At 40.6% G+C, this 19,617-nt stretch overlaps 1 protein-coding gene across 4 annotated transcripts in view; it reads left to right on the top strand.

Moving 5' to 3' along the window:
- PHF20 (PHD finger protein 20) overlaps positions 1-19,617 on the top strand; it is a 68,638-nt gene that overhangs the window by 25,232 nt on the left and 23,789 nt on the right. For all 4 annotated transcript variants that reach the window (XM_042461555.1, XM_042461557.1, XM_042461556.1 and 1 more), the window contains exons 4-8: positions 3,983-4,067; positions 6,847-6,926; positions 13,054-13,438; positions 14,261-14,368; positions 17,215-17,388. In XM_042461555.1, coding sequence (XP_042317489.1) covers positions 3,983-4,067; positions 6,847-6,926; positions 13,054-13,438; positions 14,261-14,368; positions 17,215-17,388 — 832 coding nt within the window. The remainder of the gene's footprint in view (positions 1-3,982; positions 4,068-6,846; positions 6,927-13,053; positions 13,439-14,260; positions 14,369-17,214; positions 17,389-19,617) is intronic.

Here is a 19,617-nt window from a genome sequence, read left to right as displayed (position 1 = left end):
CTGGGGAAATGGACTTCCTAGTGCCTATGCCTTGTTTTCTGGTAGCACATGTGCTCAGATTTAATATACCATAGACCTACACCAGCCACCTATATGCCCACAGCGTGTGTGTGTGTGTATTCCAAAAAAAGCAGAAAACAGAAACAGAAAAACAACAACACCAAACTGTGATTTTACTATTTTATATAGGAGACTCCATTTTACTATGCCATTATATTTTATGTGACTTGAGCTTCCATGGATTTGGTATCCGTGCAAAGTCCTGAATTCAACTCCAGTACATATCGAGGGCCCACTATACTATTTAAAATTTAGGTTTGTTTTCCTTTGACAGATCCTTTTTGTGGAGAAAATCCTCTCCTCAAAATTAGATACCAGAGGGCTATCCTCGCCAAGCCCTCTGTTCCCATTTCATGACTCCTTAATCAGCAGTTCATTCAGCCGGGAGACCCCTCAGCCTTCATACAGGTTGATGATAGCCTGCTACATGGAGTTGGGTTGATTTTTGAAGCCTCTAGACAAGTTCATCCTCAGATGAAATCAGACGTAATTCTGACCAGAGGCCCTGTTAACACAGAGTGCATCCTCGCTTCTGCATGGACTCACCAATGTCTGCGAGGTAAAGGTTAATCCAGTGTCTCCCTTGCCTAATCATGGAATTACTGGTAGTCTTATTTTACACAGGTTCACAGATGTTCCAGTAAAGAACTGCACATTGTTTTGAAATATTAGTTGGAGGTCAGACATTAACATTCCTCTTTCAGAGCGGTAAGTCTTAATTGCTACACGTGAAATCACCTTAATATCGCCTTCATTGCTATAACCAGTTGACTAGGTGATCAGTGATAGGGTGGAAGCTGCCATAGGTCCAGATTAGATCAGGTTCTATTCTGATTGATCACATCATCCACCATAATCCACCTTTTAGACAAGTTCTCATTGACTGCTTCAGGTTTTCAGTGGCTGACTTGCTTTAGTCCATCCAAGATGGCATTAAAAAGGGACTAAGACCCAATATGGTTATAAGGCATGTGTCTGCCATCACATCAGTTCTGCTCCTTATGAGAGCAGCTAGAATGGCGGCCATCCTCACATTAAGAGGCTGTTGAGGGGAGTTTCCAACAGGGCCAGCCCACTGGACAGTGTTTTCCATCTTGGGATGTGAACACGGTCTTAAAGGCGCTGACGGCTGGGCCGATCAAGTCCCTTCAGGAGGTCTCCCTCAAACACCTCTACCTCTAGGTCATCTTCCTCACGGCCATTGCCTCCACCAGATGGGTGTCAGAGCTGGGGCCCTGTCGGTATGTAAAGACTTGTGTATTTTTAGGCCAGTCTCAGTGTGCCTTCGTCTAGACCCTACCGTTGTGCCTAAGGTCAACTCAGCCTTTCAGGTGTCACGACATTCTCCTGCCTTCATTCTGCCCCCATCCTAAGAAGGACTTTGAAAAGTCCTGGTACACATTGGATGTGCGCAGAGCCCTCAAAATCTACATCAAGAGGACTTCAACCTTAAGGTCATCTGAGATGTTGTTCATTTCCTTTCTCCCAGGCTCTTTGGGGTGCAAGGTATCTGCCTCGACTCGTGACTAGGTGGATCAGGTCTTGTATTCAAGAGAGCTACCGAACTCTTGATCTCACTCCACCCGAGGGGATGATGGCGCACTCAACCAGGAGTGCATCTACCTCTGCGGCCCTGGCCACTAGCACCTCCCTGTCAGACATTTGCAGGGCAGCCACATGGAAGTCGCCTTCAACCTTCATAAGATGTTACAAACTGGACATGTCTCAGTCCGCTGAGGCGTCATTTGTAAGGAGGGTCCTCCAACAGATTGTGTTGGGGGCCACAGTCTCCTGGCAGCACTTCCCTCCCAGTTCGAGAGGGCTTTTGTAAATCCCAGAATACAGGAGGTTCGGACCCTGTCTGCTGGGGAAACGAACGTTGGTACTTACTCGTGATATGTTCATTTCCAACAGACGAGGGTCCTAGCATCCTGCTCACCCGGGTGCTGCCTGCGGCCTCTGACCCTGCCTGCCTGTTGGTGGACCTGCCTTGTTCTTGTTGCTGGATTGGTTTTTCTGAGTTCTTGTTTGTTCTTGGACTAGTTTTTTCTAGGGTGTTCTAGTTAACCCTTAGCTGATGTTACTAAAGTTCAGTTCCTTGATTTACCTTACTAGTCCCTTGGCTTGTTATTGACTGAGGCCCGGGGAGGTTAGCTCCTTCCTATATAGGGGCCGGTCTTTTGTTTATTGTCCCTGCCTACAGGAGCGAATAGGAGGAGCTTAACCCAGAATACAGGATGCTAGGACTCTCGTCTGCTGGAAATGAACGTATCATGGGTAAGTACCAACGTTGGTTTTTCACCCTGAACACACTCCAGATCCATGGTTCGCAGCCAAGCCCTCCAATACAATCTCATTTGCTCAGACCCACAAGACAGGGATGCCAAACTTAAGGAATTACAGTACCCACCACATGAAGTAAAAAAACAAATAAACAAGGCAAGACTTATACCCAGGACTGATCTATTACAGAACAGACTGTATAGAGAAAACGACAGAACCCCACTAGTGGTCACATACAGTTCCCAATTGAGACCACTCAGGTGCATCATCACCAAACTTCAACCCATTCTGGACAATAATGCCACTCTCTGAAGGACTTTTGGTGGCAGACCTATACTCGCCTACAGACAGCCTCTAAATCTCAAGCATGTACTTACCTACAGGAGAACACATGGCACAGATGGGGACACAGGTACTAAGCCTTGCCACACACCAAGATGCCAACTCTGTCCATACATTTAGCCAGGAAATGTCATCACAAGATGTAATGGTATCACTCACAGTATTAGGGGGACTTTCATGTGCTCATCCTCTAGTGTGATTTATGCCATACTATTTCATCAATGCCCATCAGCACTCTACATTGGGCAAATAGACCAGTCCCTGCACCAGAGGATAAATGGACATAAATCAGACATTAGGAAAGGGAATACACAAAAACCTGTGGCAGAACATTTCATTCTCCCTGGGCATTCCATCTCAGATCTCAGAACAGAGATCCTTCAACAAAATAACTACAAAGGCAGATTAGAAGGAAAAACAGCAGAACTGGAGTTCATCTGTAGACTGCAATCCCTAAGCAATGGATTGAACAAAGATACAGTAATGGCATCCTGGCACATTATACACATTTCAACACTATCTGACCCTATCTTCATGTGGATGTCCTACACTCATCTATTCTCTTCACCACAGGGTAGTTCCTATGCCGAACTGGATTTGCTACTTCATCTCCATGCACAAAGGCTAGTTCCCAATGCCTTTGTTCACAAATGACCATTGTTAAAACTAGACTTGCCACTTCATTTCCACAAAGGATTTTGAATTGGCATTCTCACATATCAATGACACATATATGTCTTTCCCTGGCTTCCACTCCACCAAACACATCTGAGGAAGTAGATGTTTGTCTACAAAAGTTGATGCTGCCAATTTTTTCTTTCAGTTAGTCTCAAAGTTGCTAAAAGATCTCTGTACATACATCCAGCCAAAGTTGATCATAGGGTCTACTGGAGTAGGAGGACCTCTCCAGCAGATCTCAAAGCTCAGACAGAATTTTCAGAGCTAGTACTATCCTTCAAATAACCCAGACCAGAGTCATATAGGACTTCATGGGTTAAACCCTGTACTTTGATTTGTTCCCAGAATGAGATCAGTAGCTAGAGGATCTATTGCAACAAGAGAGTTGTGTGTTCCTTGTAGCCACATAATTTAAGCACTAAAGGTTTAAAAAAAGTATTTGCCTGCTAACAGGCAAGAGACCTAAGAGGGAACCAAGTGACCTTCCCATGAAAGGGAGCTCCCCAGCCTGTAGGATAGGCTATTTTATTAAAGCTGTAATTCAGTGGTATATTTTTGTACACTCATATATCCTAGAATTCTAAATGTTTCTCTCTCTCTCTCTCTCTCTCTTTTTAAGGGATTTCGTATAAATGATCAAGTATTGGCTTGCTGGTCTGATTGTCGTTTTTATCCTGCCAAAGTTACTTCTGTTAACAAGGATGGTAAGAATAAATTGTTGATTTCATACTACATGGTAGTGGTGGTACTCTTCTATTCATCAGTCTTATTGAAAATAAAGACTAAAAGAATATTGTGTGTTCTTACTGTTTATGAGAGTTGCTTATGTAAATTATGGAGAATTGAATTTGTATTACCACTGGATATGAAACACTGAAATGTAGTGAGAGAAAATATTCGTGAATTAATTTCCACGGGTGTATGTGTGTGTGAATTGACATGCAAAAGAATCAGAGTTGTCAAAAGAAGACATGTCCAGGGGCAGAATTGGTTTTTCCTGGGGCTGAAACTGTGACACTTGCCCACAGTCATCCAGAGGGTTTCCATGGCCAAGTCCGGAACTGAACCCTGATCTCCAGAGTCCTAATCTTACACTCAAACCACTTCACACTGAGTTAAAGATATTTCTCTAGTGGCATTTACTTATATTTTATTTAAAGGTAGAAACACTGAAATATTTGCCACCAATATACCAGCAAGTTCAGGGTCTAAAGGCCCTGGAGCTCAGAAAGACACAGGCTACATGCAGTCTGTGAGTCATCCATCATCTAGACCAGTGGTTTTCAACTCCAAGAATTCCCACCCTTCCTGGCCAATGGTCAGGATTCAAGGAGTTGAAGCTCTAAAGATCAAGAAGACTAAAAACTGTGAACCTCTTATCTAGACTCATTTTATTTCAGCCTAAGGCCTGGGTTTCAGCTATCTACCTTTCAGAAATTTGGTTGGCTTATGGCACTTTAAAGAAACTTTCTGCTTTGGCAGGCAATTGTTTTAGCATATGCACTTTTATAGAACATCTATTTTAAAAAAGCCATGTCTTTATACAATGGACCCTTTTTATACGCTGGAGTTTGGTTCCAAGATCCCCCGTGTGTCACAAAATCCGTGTATGCTCAAGTCCCATTAAATATAATGACATAGCAAAATGGTGTTCCTTATAAAAAGGGAAAATCAAGGTTTGATATTTAAAATTTATACTTTTTTTGAACATTTTCAAACCGTGTATGCTTGAATCCGTGTATAAAAATCCATGTATAAGAAGGGCCGACTGTATTCTATTGTATTTTGTAGTTGGTTTTGTAGTTGCCCTATGTAGTACAGCTAAGTATGTATGTACAGTGAGCCCTCAACATTCACTGGGATTAGGGGTGCAGGACCCCCGTGAAAGTGGAGAAAATAAACCCTATTTTTATCTGAGAGAACACCTCTCTAGAAATATATAGGTCCTCCAATGCATCTCTGTGGTCAACATCCACTGGATGTTGACCATAGAATCATGCTGGAGGACCTACAAATGCCTAGAGCAGTGATGGTGAACCTTTTAGAGACCGAGTGCCCAAACTGCAACCCAAAAACCCACTTATTTATTGCAAAGTGCCATGTCCCTCTGGCTTTCTAATAACAAACTCTGGCAAACTCTGTGCTGGGGTAACAGCACATGTGCCCACAGAGAGGGCTCTGGGTGCCACCCCTGGCACGCGTGCCATAGGTTCGCCATCACTGGCCTAGAGAGAGGAGGTGTTTTCTCTAGGAATCTCTAGATCCTCCAACATGACTCTATGGCCAACTTTATAAAAAAGAATAAATAAATCATATCACCTAAGACTGTTTCTTACTCAGTGGTTAGTGGGTAAAGATAAATTACAGTGGGCCCTTCCCTTACATGGGGGTTCCTTTCCCGATCCGCCCACATAAGGGAAATCCCACGTAAGGTCATTACTTCTTCCAGTGTGCTTGCTCTGTACTAATGAAAACCGCATATATCGCACCCACATATGACATGGGCACAGTGTAGGTGGAGATGTTAGCAGATGTTAAACATAAACTTCATTTTATTTTATCTTTTAAAGAATGTTTTGGACAGGCCTAGTTTTTTCACAGTCTTAAGAAGTTGCTGCTCTGAAGCTAGTTAATTGTTCTCTCTATAAGGGATGTTTTTGAAAGATGGAAAGTTTTGAAAGATTATTTTATAATTGTACGATTTCGTAGGGTTTTAGCCTTCTTTTTATTGTGTTGCTATTTATTGTACAGTATTCCTTTTTTTTATATAATTTCATTAAAATTTTTAATTAAAAATTGTTCTCTCCCCCACTTTTGCTCACAGTTAAAAAAAGATAACAACATGCCCTTTTCTTTTCTTCATCCATACATCCATTGAGAGACTTGTATAAGATCGTTGAAATCATGTGGATTGACCATTTGTAATTTATATGATTATATATAATAACACATGTTTAATATTTGAAGTTTTGAAAACAACATGTATGAAGAATTTGGAAGACACACCTTGTGTCAAGTTAGCGATATAGCAAAACATACAATTGGAAGGAAAACTCACATCCTAAATTAAACTGGAAATAGTTGGACATTAGTGTGGAACCTAAAAGGGTAGCTTAGTATTTGGCACCAGTAGCTTGATTATTAATTAATTTCTACCTTTTTATTTAAATGGTGGAGTGGTTTTAAATTGGACTATGACTCTGGAGGCCAGGGTCAAAATCACAGCTCCACCATGTAAAGCCACTGGGTGACCTTGGACAAGTCATACTCGGAGCCTCAGAGGAAGGCAAAGGCAAATGGCAAATCCCCTCTGAAGAAATGTGCCAAGAAAACCTGTAGCTTAGGGTTACCATAAGTTGGAAAACACTTGAAGGCACACAACAACACTTTAAATGAGAATACATTTATGTTCCTACTTTGAGTAATTATCACACTGTATATTTTTCTACAATTCATAGTGACTTTTTATCTTTTCAATTGTAGGTACATATACTGTGAAATTTTATGATGGTGTAATTCAGACAGTCAAGAATATACATGTCAAAGCTTTTTCCAAAGATCAGGTAATAAACTTATTTCTGTATTTAATATATATATATATTGGAATATGCAAGCAGCATTTGTATGTCACATTAAGCCATGGTTATAACATCATGCTTGAATAGTGAATTTCAGGCTTATACACTCTCTCGTTCCATTCCTCCTGCACTTCCTCTTCTTCTCTTTTACTTAACTTGAGCTTCCCATGTCATCTAAACCAAGACTTTTGGTCAACATTAGCTGTGATTAGTCTGTACAATCCAGTCTCTGAAACCACATTTGAAGAATTTTCGTCATCTTCTTTGTGTCTCTGTGCCTCATACAATTGAGTCTTGCACTTGTGCAGAGCCACATATTAGAAAGCCCTAGAACTGAATAGCTTTGGAAGAAAACCCATCCCTTTTTCCTTTTTGTGCACCAAAGCTACTTCCTGTTCAGGACCTTTTTTTATCCACTGTCGTTTACATTGCTAGGATACTTCTGAGCAACTTTTTACTCTTTCATGCTTCGTTTACTTTTTTAGTTTTTCTTGTTCCCCATGATATACTATTTTTTTCTTCCTCCTCCCCAAATGTAGTTATTTCTCTTGTTGTTTCTTTCTTCTATTCCTTGCATCTTCAGTCAAGGGGCATTGCTTTCCATTTTGTATGGCCTATAAGGCAGTGCTTCTTAAACTTTTTGACATAGGGAAGCAGGAGGAGTTCTTTTCCAATGTGCCAGCAGCTGACACCAGATTTGTGCCCATTGACTACAACGATTTCTTTTTCCTGGAAACTCACCAGGGACCAGCAGCTAATGACTTAGGGACCACCCCAGTTCAAGGACCATCACTTTGAATAGCACCACTATAATTTCAACCTCATGATGCCCACTCCCAGTGTTATTTTTGCTTGAGTACACATTTGGTGCATCCTGTTGTATTTGTAGGGGTTGCACTAGTCAAGGCAGAGGGAAAAGACTTTCCCTTCCCCTTTCTTTGTGGGAACAGTCCTTGAAATTAGCCAGCTCATTGGACCAGAATTGTTCTCTTCACACTACCTTGGCTATCCTCTGTAAATTCCCTCTGTCTCCTGGTTTCTTGTAAGCAACTGCTTGAGAAGCAATACCCAGACCAATAACACCCATGGTACTGTCACTGATAACTGTAGTCAGATTATCTATTCCATCAGTCTTACACCTTGTTAGTTCCAACGACCTGAGCACTGGAAGAGACATCCCCCTGGTTCCACTGACTCTGGATGGTTCCCTGTGATTACATATTCAAAATGCATAAACAAGCTTCCTCTGATATCGGGGGACTGGCAAAGGAGGAGGCCAGAGAAACAGAGAGGGAGAGAAACAAGTGAATTGCTTACCTGCCTCAACGACAGATATTCCTATCTTGGCAATGACTGCCTTACCACCAATCTCTTCAGCCTCCAGTACTGCAGCTCTATAAATGGTTGACTTGTCCATGATCTCAGAAGCACATTTGATCATTTAAATACATGATATCAACAGAGTACCAAAAAATCATCCCTCCATTGTGGTCTTTGTCATTATGGAGCCTTCCTCAATACTACAAACAGCCACTTCAGAACAGAATGTGATCACTCCACCTGCACCCTCTCGGTAACCACTTTCCCCAGTATCCCCAGTGCAGGAGGTATGGCATGGCCATGAGTCAAATCTTAATTTGTTGTCTCTGTATAAATTCCAGTCACAGATGCAGTCACCATGTTTGCTTGCCATCCTACTGCTAGTTTTCCTCCAGCAGAAGGGATCCTTATTATACATACTCCAGCAGAAGGGGTCCTTATTAGACAGACCTAGATTCAGTTTGCATGATCTTCATAGCAAATATCAAGGCATAAAAGTTATTTTGTGTCAAGCTCTTGCTATTCATGTTTTGGTAGCCACTTGTATAGAGAAGATTTACCTTGTTTCCTTGCATTGACCATAGTCATCCCTATGGTGAGACTGCATGGTGAGAATTTTCTTATGCATACCTGTTCTACTTCCTGGGACATTTGATCTTATTACTGGTCAAGTTGCTTGGTCTGGAAACTAAATCTCAGCTGGCTCCAGCTCTAGACCTGGTCTTTAAAACAATGGACTGTCATGCTACAACACCTGTCATGCTTCCTCTTCTTCCTATTTTATTGGACTTAATAAAACAATGTTGGAAGAAATCATCTTCAATATCACCCACTTCAGAAAGACTGGAAAATTTACAAAAGGACAAGAAGGAAGGTGCTTTATTTCTTTTTACTCATCCCATCCTAACTATCATTATGAAGCCCTCATAACTGAAGGGAAGTAGCCTTTTTCCACTCCTCTGGACACAGACCACCAGTTAGACCTCAGATGGTGCTTCTGTTCTTCCACAATCCTATCCATTTGGATGTTGAGCTGACAGGTATATATGACAGGTTATTATTAATCCTTGTGGGAGAAGATCTTGTTAGTCATCTCATACCTCCCTGACATACATGGAGAAATGTCACTCTTGTTTCAGCAAGAAGTTCATTGTGGTCGCACAACAGGTCAGATCTAATCTCTGTGATGCAGATTGCACAACTAAAGTCATGTTGACTTCAGTCACCCTCCCAACCTTATGTTTGACTTTTGTCTGCTAGTCTCATGAAGGATATAAGGATCTCCCATTTGAAGGTGATGGCTTCTTTTAACTCAAAAGGTGAACAATACCCAAAGTTCATAACACAGTAGAGAAAATGGGATTTCAGTCTGACACCAGACAGTGTCAGCCACAGAAGCATATTGGAGAAATTTATCTGGTTCTTTTTCCAAATTTAAGTCAGCCTTGAGAATGTGGACAATCATCTCACTTCACTTTATCCCACCACCAGTCATTCTGCCACTTCTGATTTCTCCCTTCTATGTCTTCTTAGAAATCCACAGAGAGTTTAAAATAACACCTTTGACTCAGCCAGAGGCACTCTTAGTTCATCCTTATCTCTATACCCTGCTACTCTTATCAACCTTCTTTATCCCACAATGTATGGCAAAAGATCTGCACCAACACATGAGTATTGATGATCATCCAAAAGGGTTACACCATCGAATTCACATCCGCCTAGAGGCATTTTCAGATTAATAATAATAATAATAATAATAATAATAATAATAATGTTTATTTATATACCGCTTTTTCCAAATTAGATCAAAGTGGTGTACAACAGGAAGTACAATACAAAGTAAAAAAAAAAAAAATAACAGGCCTCTCTCCCCCCCAAGATGGTGGTCGGAAGGAGGGCTTTTTCTTCTTACAGGCAGGCAGTTGGAGCTTGCCTGCCTCTCTCCCCCCAAGATGGTGGTTGGAAGGAGGGCTTTTTCTTCTTACAGGCAGGTAGATTGGCTCTACCATTGAGAGTGCTGCTTGAAGAATTTGACAGTCTCCTTTGGAAAGGCATGATAAAGACAGTTCCCTGTGGGCAAGGTCACAGAGTACTTTCCCCCTTACTTTACAATTCTGAAAAGAAACAGATTGCTGAGTTCTGTCTTAGAGCCTGGGGGTCACGTTACAAACCATCCTTCCACTGCTCAGACAGGGAGATTTGTTCATGGTGTTTAACTGGCAGGATGCATAGTTCCACACAGGGATCGAACCCCAACACAGTTTCTCAGGTTTACAGTGGGGCCTTCAGTGTTTCAATACAAGGTATTGCTAATCGCAGTTTCCACAGCACCAAAGGTATTCAGCAAAATGATGGCAGCTGTGGTGTTTTAACTTGGAGGGTGAGTGAGGGTGATGGTGCTCCTTATCTGAGATAATTGGTTATTGGTGGCAACGTCAAAAAGCAGGTTGCAGAGAGATGTGGATTGGACCTTGGACCTTCTTGGGCATCTCATTCTAAAAGTAAACCTACAGAAATCAGTTCTCGCCCTGACACAATGCATACCCTCCTTAGAGACTTGATTGGACTTTCACACTCAGGAACCTTCGTCCTTTGGGATCAAAGGCCTGTTACAAACGGGCATAAAGTACGGACTGGGTCCGTATTAGGGTTAGAAAGGGGCGTCCCTTCCAGACGCCCCTCACCCTAATACGGACCCAGTCCGTACAAAATGACGGTGCCCGTTCCACATGGGGGCTGCCATCTTTACGTAGCAGACGCGCTGCGTCTGCAGATCGCACAGCACATATGACGCTGCGAGTGTGCAGTTGGCGCCTCGTGGCATATCCGCACTGCAAAGAGAAGCGCCATTTTGGCACTTATTTGCAGCACAGAGGAGCCTCGCGGTTTGGACGCTGGTGCTCCTCCGCACTGCAAATGGCGGCGGTGGCAGACCGCCTCTTCTGGGCGGTCTGTAATGCGCCAAAGTACTGCAATATGTGTTTAAGTGTAGAAGATTCTCCAGGCCCATGTCAAGTCCATATAAAATCTTTGGAATTACTAGTAGTACAAAAAGACCTATGGGCCTTCACGTTGGAACTGCATAGCAGGATGATCCAGGAAGTTTTGGACAACATGACAGTCATATGTTACATCAACATGACAACCATCTATTATATAAACTAGCCTTAACGAAGATGACATTCTGTCTGCATATCAACAAGCAGGAGGAATCACTGACTCTTATTTGCTGTGGCATTGGAAGTTTGGGAGTGGTACATTCCAAGAAAATAGATTCCTGTAGCTTTCAATGTAGCAGAACAACTCAGTTGGACTGTGGTGTTGGCTCATTAAGGGTCTCTATCTCAGGAAGCATTTTGACTCATTGTCATCCAGACATCCAGTTTCCCCCCTCAAAGCCTGGAGATTCAGAGCAAAATAGATTATCATATTTAGACTGTCTTGCAAGCATCTAGGAAACCTTCCATTATTTAGTACAATGCATATAGATGGCTCACATGTTGTGCTTTTGGAGTGGAATTCCATTTCTCTGCAGCTTCAAATAATGAGAAGATTATATTGGCTTTCTTACTGGCCCTTAAGGAGAAAAAGCTCTTGGTCTCATCCTTTAAGGTCTGTCATGCTGTGGTAGTTTAATGCCAAGCCATCTTTTGGCCTCACTCTTTACTACCAAGGGTTTCTCACATCTCTGTTCACTAGTCAGGGAAGTACTCCCATCATGGTTGCAAGACAGGACTCTCTGCTCTTTTCTTGCCTTTTGAATATGGCATTTATTTACCACAAAAGGTCCTTTTTTAATGAAGACATACCGGTTTAGAAGATTCTTCCCAGAGGAGATACCTTCTTCACTACCTTTTCCACATCAAGTGAAGACCTTACATTTTTCCAGGCTTTTAAATGTTTGATTTCAAGTGAGTTACTGAAGATCTGTGAGGGTGATCTGAACTCTCTTGCAGCCAGATGTTGAGTGGTTGCCTTTCTCTTCCTGAATCTCTGGTCAGTTATAGAATGTTATGATAGAAATATTCCTATGACTACTTACTTCTTTTACTAGTGATATACAGTAATTGCATGTACATAAAAACTATAAACCTACAGAATTTCAAAAGGGAAACCAAATACCATTTGATAATAACCATCATATAAAGCTCACCCAGCGTCAGACAGCATTTAAAAGCCAAATGTTAGAATGTTTGTAATTTTATTTTAATTATTTATTAAGAAATATTTATCCTATTGGGATGACGTTCAATAATTTGTGCATATAATAAAAGAGACATATGAACAAAATAACAAACTTTGAGAAGCTGTATTAAAGTAATGTACAGTCGGACCTTCATATCCATGAGGGATCCGTTCTGGACCCCCTGCAGATACCAAAAGCATGAGACCTCAAGTCTCATTGTCACTAATGGTAGCACAGTCATGTGCATGCATCATCATGGGGGACCACAGGGCTTGCTGTCCAAGGATGTTTAAATCCACGAGGTCCCACTGTATAGAGCAAAATAAATCAGATCCACCAAGGTGAGATCAGATTTAGCTCGTAGCTGCAGAATTGCAGCTGATGTACATGCTGTCTGGATGCCCCCTTCATGACAGCATGTTTTTGTGCTTGACAGCTTGACTGAAGTGCTGGCCATTACTAAAGGAGGCATTAAATATCTCCTTCTAGAATGTGCAACAAAAGACAAGGTTAGTTAAATTCAGTGGTGCATTGTGCCCCTTCCAATTTTGTAAATAAATATATTTGCAGTGGGAGGAAATCATATATTTTTTCTTTATTTTTTAGCCTATTGTGAATAATCCAAGACCAAAGGAGAGAGGTAATGAAATCCCTTCATCTCCTGAAAGATGGGAAAAGTTTAAAGAACAGAGGAAAGCAACTGAAAATAATAAGAAAGACAAGGATGAAAAGACGTTAAAGACCGAACGAAGGTCTAAACCTGATAAAGAAGGAAAGCTAATAGTACCTTTAGAAAAAAACAAGGTATCTGAAAAGGCTTTACCTAAGGATGGGAAAGAAGACAAAGAGAACATTTCTGAAAATGATAGGGAATTCTCAATAGACACCCAGATTGAGAAGAAACCTGAAAATGATAATGTGAAGACTCCTCCAGAAAACCTCAAAGAAACCAAAAGACGACGTGGTAGACCGCCTGTGGTGCCTCCAGCAGGTCAGTGGTAACAAGCAAAACTTGGTCTTCTAGGAGATGCCTTGGCTTCTTGTGTTTAGAGATGTTTGCTGCAGGCTGTCTTTCAGAGGAAGGAACTGGCAAAACCACCTCTGAGTATTCCTTGTTTAGGAAAATTGTATGAAACTCATGGGGTCACCATAAGTCAAAAGACAGCCCGAAGACACATACATGCACTCACACAAACAAACACAGACATGCAGAGCAAGTCTATGATGTTACGTCCAAATTATTTACCAGCCATTATTAAACCACCTGAAGTTTGACCCATTTGAAATTCACTGCATATTCATTTATTTTTGTCACATTTCTTAGAAATACCAGCGGTGATTTTTTTTTCTTCAGAAGTGGTAAGCATTTATCATAGTGTATTTTGGAGAGTAGTAGTATAGGAATATTCTCTCAATTCATTGGAATAAACATAAGTATACGTCATACACAGGCATGATATACGTGGCTTTTTAGCATACGCTGAAAGCCATGCCGGAAAAAGCCATGGTGCACCCTGGAAGAAGTAATGGGGCTCCAGCATATGCGGGATTTACCTTATGCCGGGGGGGGGGGGGGGATTTGACATTTTTAATTTGTTGCCTGTTTTATTGAACCCTTTCCTGTATTGTTATGTATTATTTATTGTTTGTATGTACAGTGCTGTGCAAATCTACAGCGCTATATAAATAAAACATAATAATAATACTTGGTACCAAAAAAGAAAGTAAGAGTACAGGATTCAGTTCCTAAATTCTACAAAGGATAGAGATAGTGGAATAATTAGAAATGCTTCTCCTCTCTTTCAATATTTAGATCAGGGTTCTCAAACGTTACAGCCAATAACGTTAGAACTGAGAAGGCGGAAAATACCCAAAGGAGGAGAGCTCCCTTCAAAACGTCCACGGCTCCAGAAAAACATGTGTAAGTATTTACTTAAATATGTTCTACTTGTTTAACTGCAGTAGAAAACATAAAAAAGGAAAGTGTAATTATCATTAAATTTTAGATTTAAATTGCTGCACATATTAACACTCTTAAAACACAATAATCTTAAGTAATTTATTTATTTATTTTCATTATTATTATTATCATTATTATGGTATTTATACCCTGCTCTTCAGCCCTAAAGGTTATAAAGTAGGGAAAGAATCACCTCCATTTTATGAAAGAAAAGCTAGAGGGAAAAAAAAAATAAGGTTTTGGTCCTATCTTTGGTTCCTCCAAAAGCCAACATAGTGAAACAATCACAGCGGATTTTTTCAACTTTAATGAAACTCCCTCTGTCAACTGCAGAGTGTTTCCTTAATGCCAGGAACTCATAACATAGGCTGATTGAGTTCAGAAGAGGCTGAGAATAAATTATAACATTTTTCCTTTATGTTTCTTTTCAAATAAATAAATAAAAACACAGAATTGCTTATTTTTTATATAAATAGGACAACCATTTTGCTAATTCTCTTTCCCATTTCACTTTTCCCATTTCACCAGTTTTTTTGTTAAACTTCTGAACAAGAGATGATAAAGTTTTGTTATGTGCCTTCAAGTCATTTCTGACTTACTGTGACCTTAAGGCAACTTATGGGTTTTTTTTCTGGGGATGAGTGTGTAGATATACCCAAGTTCACCCAGTGATATTTCATGGCCAAGTGGAAAATCAAACCCTGATCTCCAGCAGAGGCATCACCAGGCTTGGTGGCTGGGGGGAGTAGGGCTTGCTGGGGAGTAGTAGCAGCACCCTCCCCTCCCCTGCCGCTTGCCCCTTGTGGCTTCAGCTGGCCCAGCACCCTTCCTTGGGAGAGGGCCCGATCAGCATTGAAGCCATGAGTGACGCACTCAGCTGCCCAGCAGAGCCCGGAAACAGCTAGGCAGCAGGCTCTCAGGAGCACGCCTGGGAGCAAGGCTGGAAGCCAGCCAAGCAAGCTAGTGCACGCTGCCTTATCCCTGCATGGTTGGAATGACAAGAGGCCATAGGAAAGAAGGACAGATGAATGGTAAGCTGCTCCACACTGTGATCATAATCATATTGAATCACTGTAGCAGTTTGGCCAAATAACCATGCAGGTACAGTCTCTATAAAACAACCAAAAGATTTATGGTGTGAATTGAGAAATTACTTCCATTCTTTTGATGTACAATGGGGAGACTTTTAAATATATATTTTAAGTGTCAAATGCATGCTGGAGTTGTGATGCAAATCAGTGACAGTCATTACGATACATGGTTGCCTGAACGCAATTCTTGCTGGAGCAGTTTGTTTATTCATGCCCATTCCAGATGAAAGTAATCTAACAGTAGTTTTTAGCACATCTGTAATTTCTAACTTTTTTTCATTGCATAATACTTGTCTAGCTGTTTTTCATTATAATGCTGTAATTCTCAGAGCAACTTTCTCCAACCTAATGTCCTGCTCTACAACCTTTATCATCCTCAACTACCATGGTTGTAGTCCAGTAGGAGAGCCAGTCCAGAGAACCAGTGTGGCTTAGTGGTTTGAGTGTTTGACAATGACTCTGGAGACCAGGGTTCAGATCCCAGCTCAGCCATGAAATCCACTGAGTGACCTTGGACAAGTCACATTCTCTCAGCCTCAGAGGGAGGCAGTGGCAAGCCCCTTCTGAAGCAACTTGCCAAGAAACCACCATGCAGGTTCACCTTAGGGTTGCCATAAATTGGAAATGACTTCAAAGCTACACGACAACAACAAACTACAACAACAAGAGTCTATATGATAACTGAGGTCATAGTTAACGTGAGAAGTACAATGTTTTTTTTTCACTTGATGGGAGCATGAAATAAGAGTCTAATTTGGGAAATGAAAATAGTGGTGAGTAACAGAAAATAGGGAGCCAGCATGGTGTACTAGTTTGAGGATTGGACTATGATCTTGGAGACCAGAGGTTCATTTGCCCACTGAACCATAGAAAACCACTGGATGATCTTGGGCAAGTCACACATTCTCAGTCCCAGAAAACCCTGTGATGGGATCACCTTAGAGTTACTATAAATCAGAATCAACTTGAAGGCACAAAACAAATGAAAAACAAACCAATGTTTGATCACAAAAAATAAGTAATGTTATATGTTAGATATCGTTATCTATAAAAGATTTTGTGTGATTTTAACATATTTTAATCTCTAAAATGTGTTGGTGACCTTTGCTAGAATGAGTACCTTCTAATCAAAAGATATCAAATGTTACAGAAACAAGTGTTCACAGAAGAAGCATGGTAATTTTTTTGTCACATGGACATGTTTGTTTGGTAAAATAAACTAGAAGAAAATAAAACTTCTGATAGGAAAGCTCCTGGGATTTGCCATTAGATTGGTCTTCCTTCTTTTTCATTTAAGTGGTACTCAGTCGTTAATTGCCTTGGGTAACAGTGTTCTGTGCAGTCATGCTGGCTGCATGATCACAGAGCCGTCTTTGACAATGCTGGCTCTTTGGATTAGTAATGGTGATGAGTACCGCCCCCTACAGTCAGACACAACTTGACAAACTTATTGAAGGTTTACCTTTACCTTTACAGATATACTTATCTTGTATCTTTTTCATGGTTGAGATCTTACTCAAGACTGTGATTTGAAAGCCCCCAAGCGAGAATATAGAGGTGGCCAACTGGGAGTTGTATAAGCATAGTGTCCCAGTTATATCTTGAGCCACATGTTTATATTAGATGGTGAACTTCTGTGTCATCAAAAATAAAGTTTTAATGAAGAATGTGATACAGGTTAAAATCTGTATTAAGATGCCATATATTTGTTTTTAGCACAAGAAAAGTTAAAAAATGTTCCAGAGAATGAAAAAGATTCCATAAAGAGACGATCAAGTAATTCTACAAGTAGTAGTCATGAGCCTATAGATACAGATGTTGTTACACCACTACTAGATGAAATTGGACCTTTAAAAGAGCCAGAATCTACCTCCAAAGGAGTGGATGAAGGTAAATAACATACTTTAGAAATGTTTCTTCCAATATATTCTGTTTTGTGTTGACTGTGGGGCTGAGGGCAGTCATGACAGTTGAGTCCTTAATGCCCTGCTCCCCCTATTGAGTGGCTTCTGCTGTTTTGGTGCTAGCGTTCCAGAAATTAAGTATTGCTGGAGAACTTTGAGGGAAATATGGAGATTTATGGCACAATCCCTCTCCTCCCAGTATTACAGCAGTTATTCCTCCCCCTCCCCCCCAAAAAACCAAACCTTTCAGAGCCATGTAGCTCACAAAATATTTGTGCGAAATAGCCAGAATAGTGAGCAAATGCCACTAACAGCATAAGCATTGCATTGTACAGACAGATTTAACTTTGCCTACCATCTGAATTTGTCTTGGGCGTCAGGGCTGTCCATTGTCACACTTGCTAAATGAGAGGGTTTTGCATCATTTTAAAAAACTTTTATTGTGCTTTACTTAATCACAAAGAGAAAACACCAAACAACATGTTTCAAATACCAATTTTCAAAATACAGGAAACACGGTCTTTGAATCTTTGTCATACAAAATGAACTACCTCAAATCTTTCCTAATAATAACATTGGGCAACAAAGTCAGATAAATGATTAATAAAGTAAATAAAGGGAAACCATATTTTTAAAAAGTGTCTGATCATCATTTATATCTCAAAGATAAGAAGGTAGTTTTTCCATTACAGGAATATTCCAAAAACCTTTCATCCAAGATTCTGTTGTTTTCCAATTTGAAGCAACTTTAGGCCACAAGCTAATGAGTTCTTCATGTTTTAGCGATCTGTATTGATTAATAAATAAATAGAGTAGTCCCAATTTTAGGATCCACATTAATTGTTTGTCATCTTGCTTACTATTTGGAAAACTTTGGTCTAATATCCTGTTACCTATAGTCATTCCCACTCCATATGTAAATTTTGCACAATGCTTTTTCCAGCATTTATCATTCAGAAGACCATCCAGGTATTGCACGTTGATTGGTGTTAGGTAGCAACAGTTGATTAATTTGAACACACATTCTTCAATACTAGGAGAGATAGTCTTTCCATAAATAAGATCAGGTTTTATTGTCTATATTGCTTTAAAATCATTTATCCAAACCTCTTTGACCCCTGTAGGCTCTGGGAACATGGTTTCTAATAGAATAGAATAGATCTTATATGTTAGCAAGCATGTCTTATAAATGTTTCAAACTGACTTAATGGTCTATTAATTGACATTTTTACTGTGTGATTGGAAAGAAAAGTAAATGATTTGATGTATTTGAATCCTGGTCTGTTTTCTGATTGTTCCTTTAATTAGCTACCTGTGTTTTGCTTTTTAGTTTTGGGAAAAAAAACAGTGTGTCTGTAGAGATCTTTTTGTTCCCATTCTTTGTAAGCAATAAACGTATCTATAATAAACAACGGGTGAGAAAGTAGTGGGGTCAGTGGGAATGATGTTTTGAACAGCTTGTCCTTCCATTAATGGGAGATGTGCATTAAGGTGATAACTTGAACATTTTAAAGGTAGTTAAATGGTTTCCCAGTCCTCTAGAGCTTTTTATAACCTCTTGAGGGCTGCAGTAGGGAGAGGAAATCACCTCCCTATAAATTCTCCTGATAGAGTCAGTTACATCAGCAGATAAATCTTGCAACATTGCCAATGGATTTACAGGGAGAAAGCTACTTGCAAAAAAAAAAATATTGAAAAAGTACTTTGAGGAGAATTTAACAAACGAGGTACAGGTGAAGACTGTTTGGGATGCTAGCAAAGCAGTAATATGAGGCATCTTGATTAAAAGAGGAGCAGAAATAAAACAGCTTCCGTGGACTCAGTTGTACGGGATCATTTTGAGTCTGTAAGTACTGAGGAAGTGGACAAGATCCTTAGAAGTGTTAGGAAGACAACTTGCTCTCTCGATCCCTGTCCCTCGTGGTTAGCGGCTCAGGAGGGAGCGGTTGTAACCACCATGTTGCACCGCATAATTAATGCATCATTCAGGGAAGGGCGTTTTCCATCCAGTTTAAAATTGGCCATAGTAAAACCGCTGCTAAAAAAGCCCTCCCTAGACCCCCTGATGCATAATAATTATCATCCTGTTTCGCTACTACCTTTTTTGGGGAAGATGATCGAGAGAGCAGTTGCAATCCAGCTTCAATTGGTCTTGGATGATACTGATTTTCTGGAACCATTACAAACCGGGTTCTGGGCGGGCTATGGAGTTGAG

Source organism: Sceloporus undulatus, chromosome 4 (assembly GCF_019175285.1).
Source record: "Sceloporus undulatus isolate JIND9_A2432 ecotype Alabama chromosome 4, SceUnd_v1.1, whole genome shotgun sequence".
NCBI classification, from domain to species: domain Eukaryota; kingdom Metazoa; phylum Chordata; class Lepidosauria; order Squamata; family Phrynosomatidae; genus Sceloporus; species Sceloporus undulatus.
The sequence above is the reverse complement of the archived record's forward strand: the minus strand, read 5'-3'. Positions and strand labels throughout refer to the sequence as shown.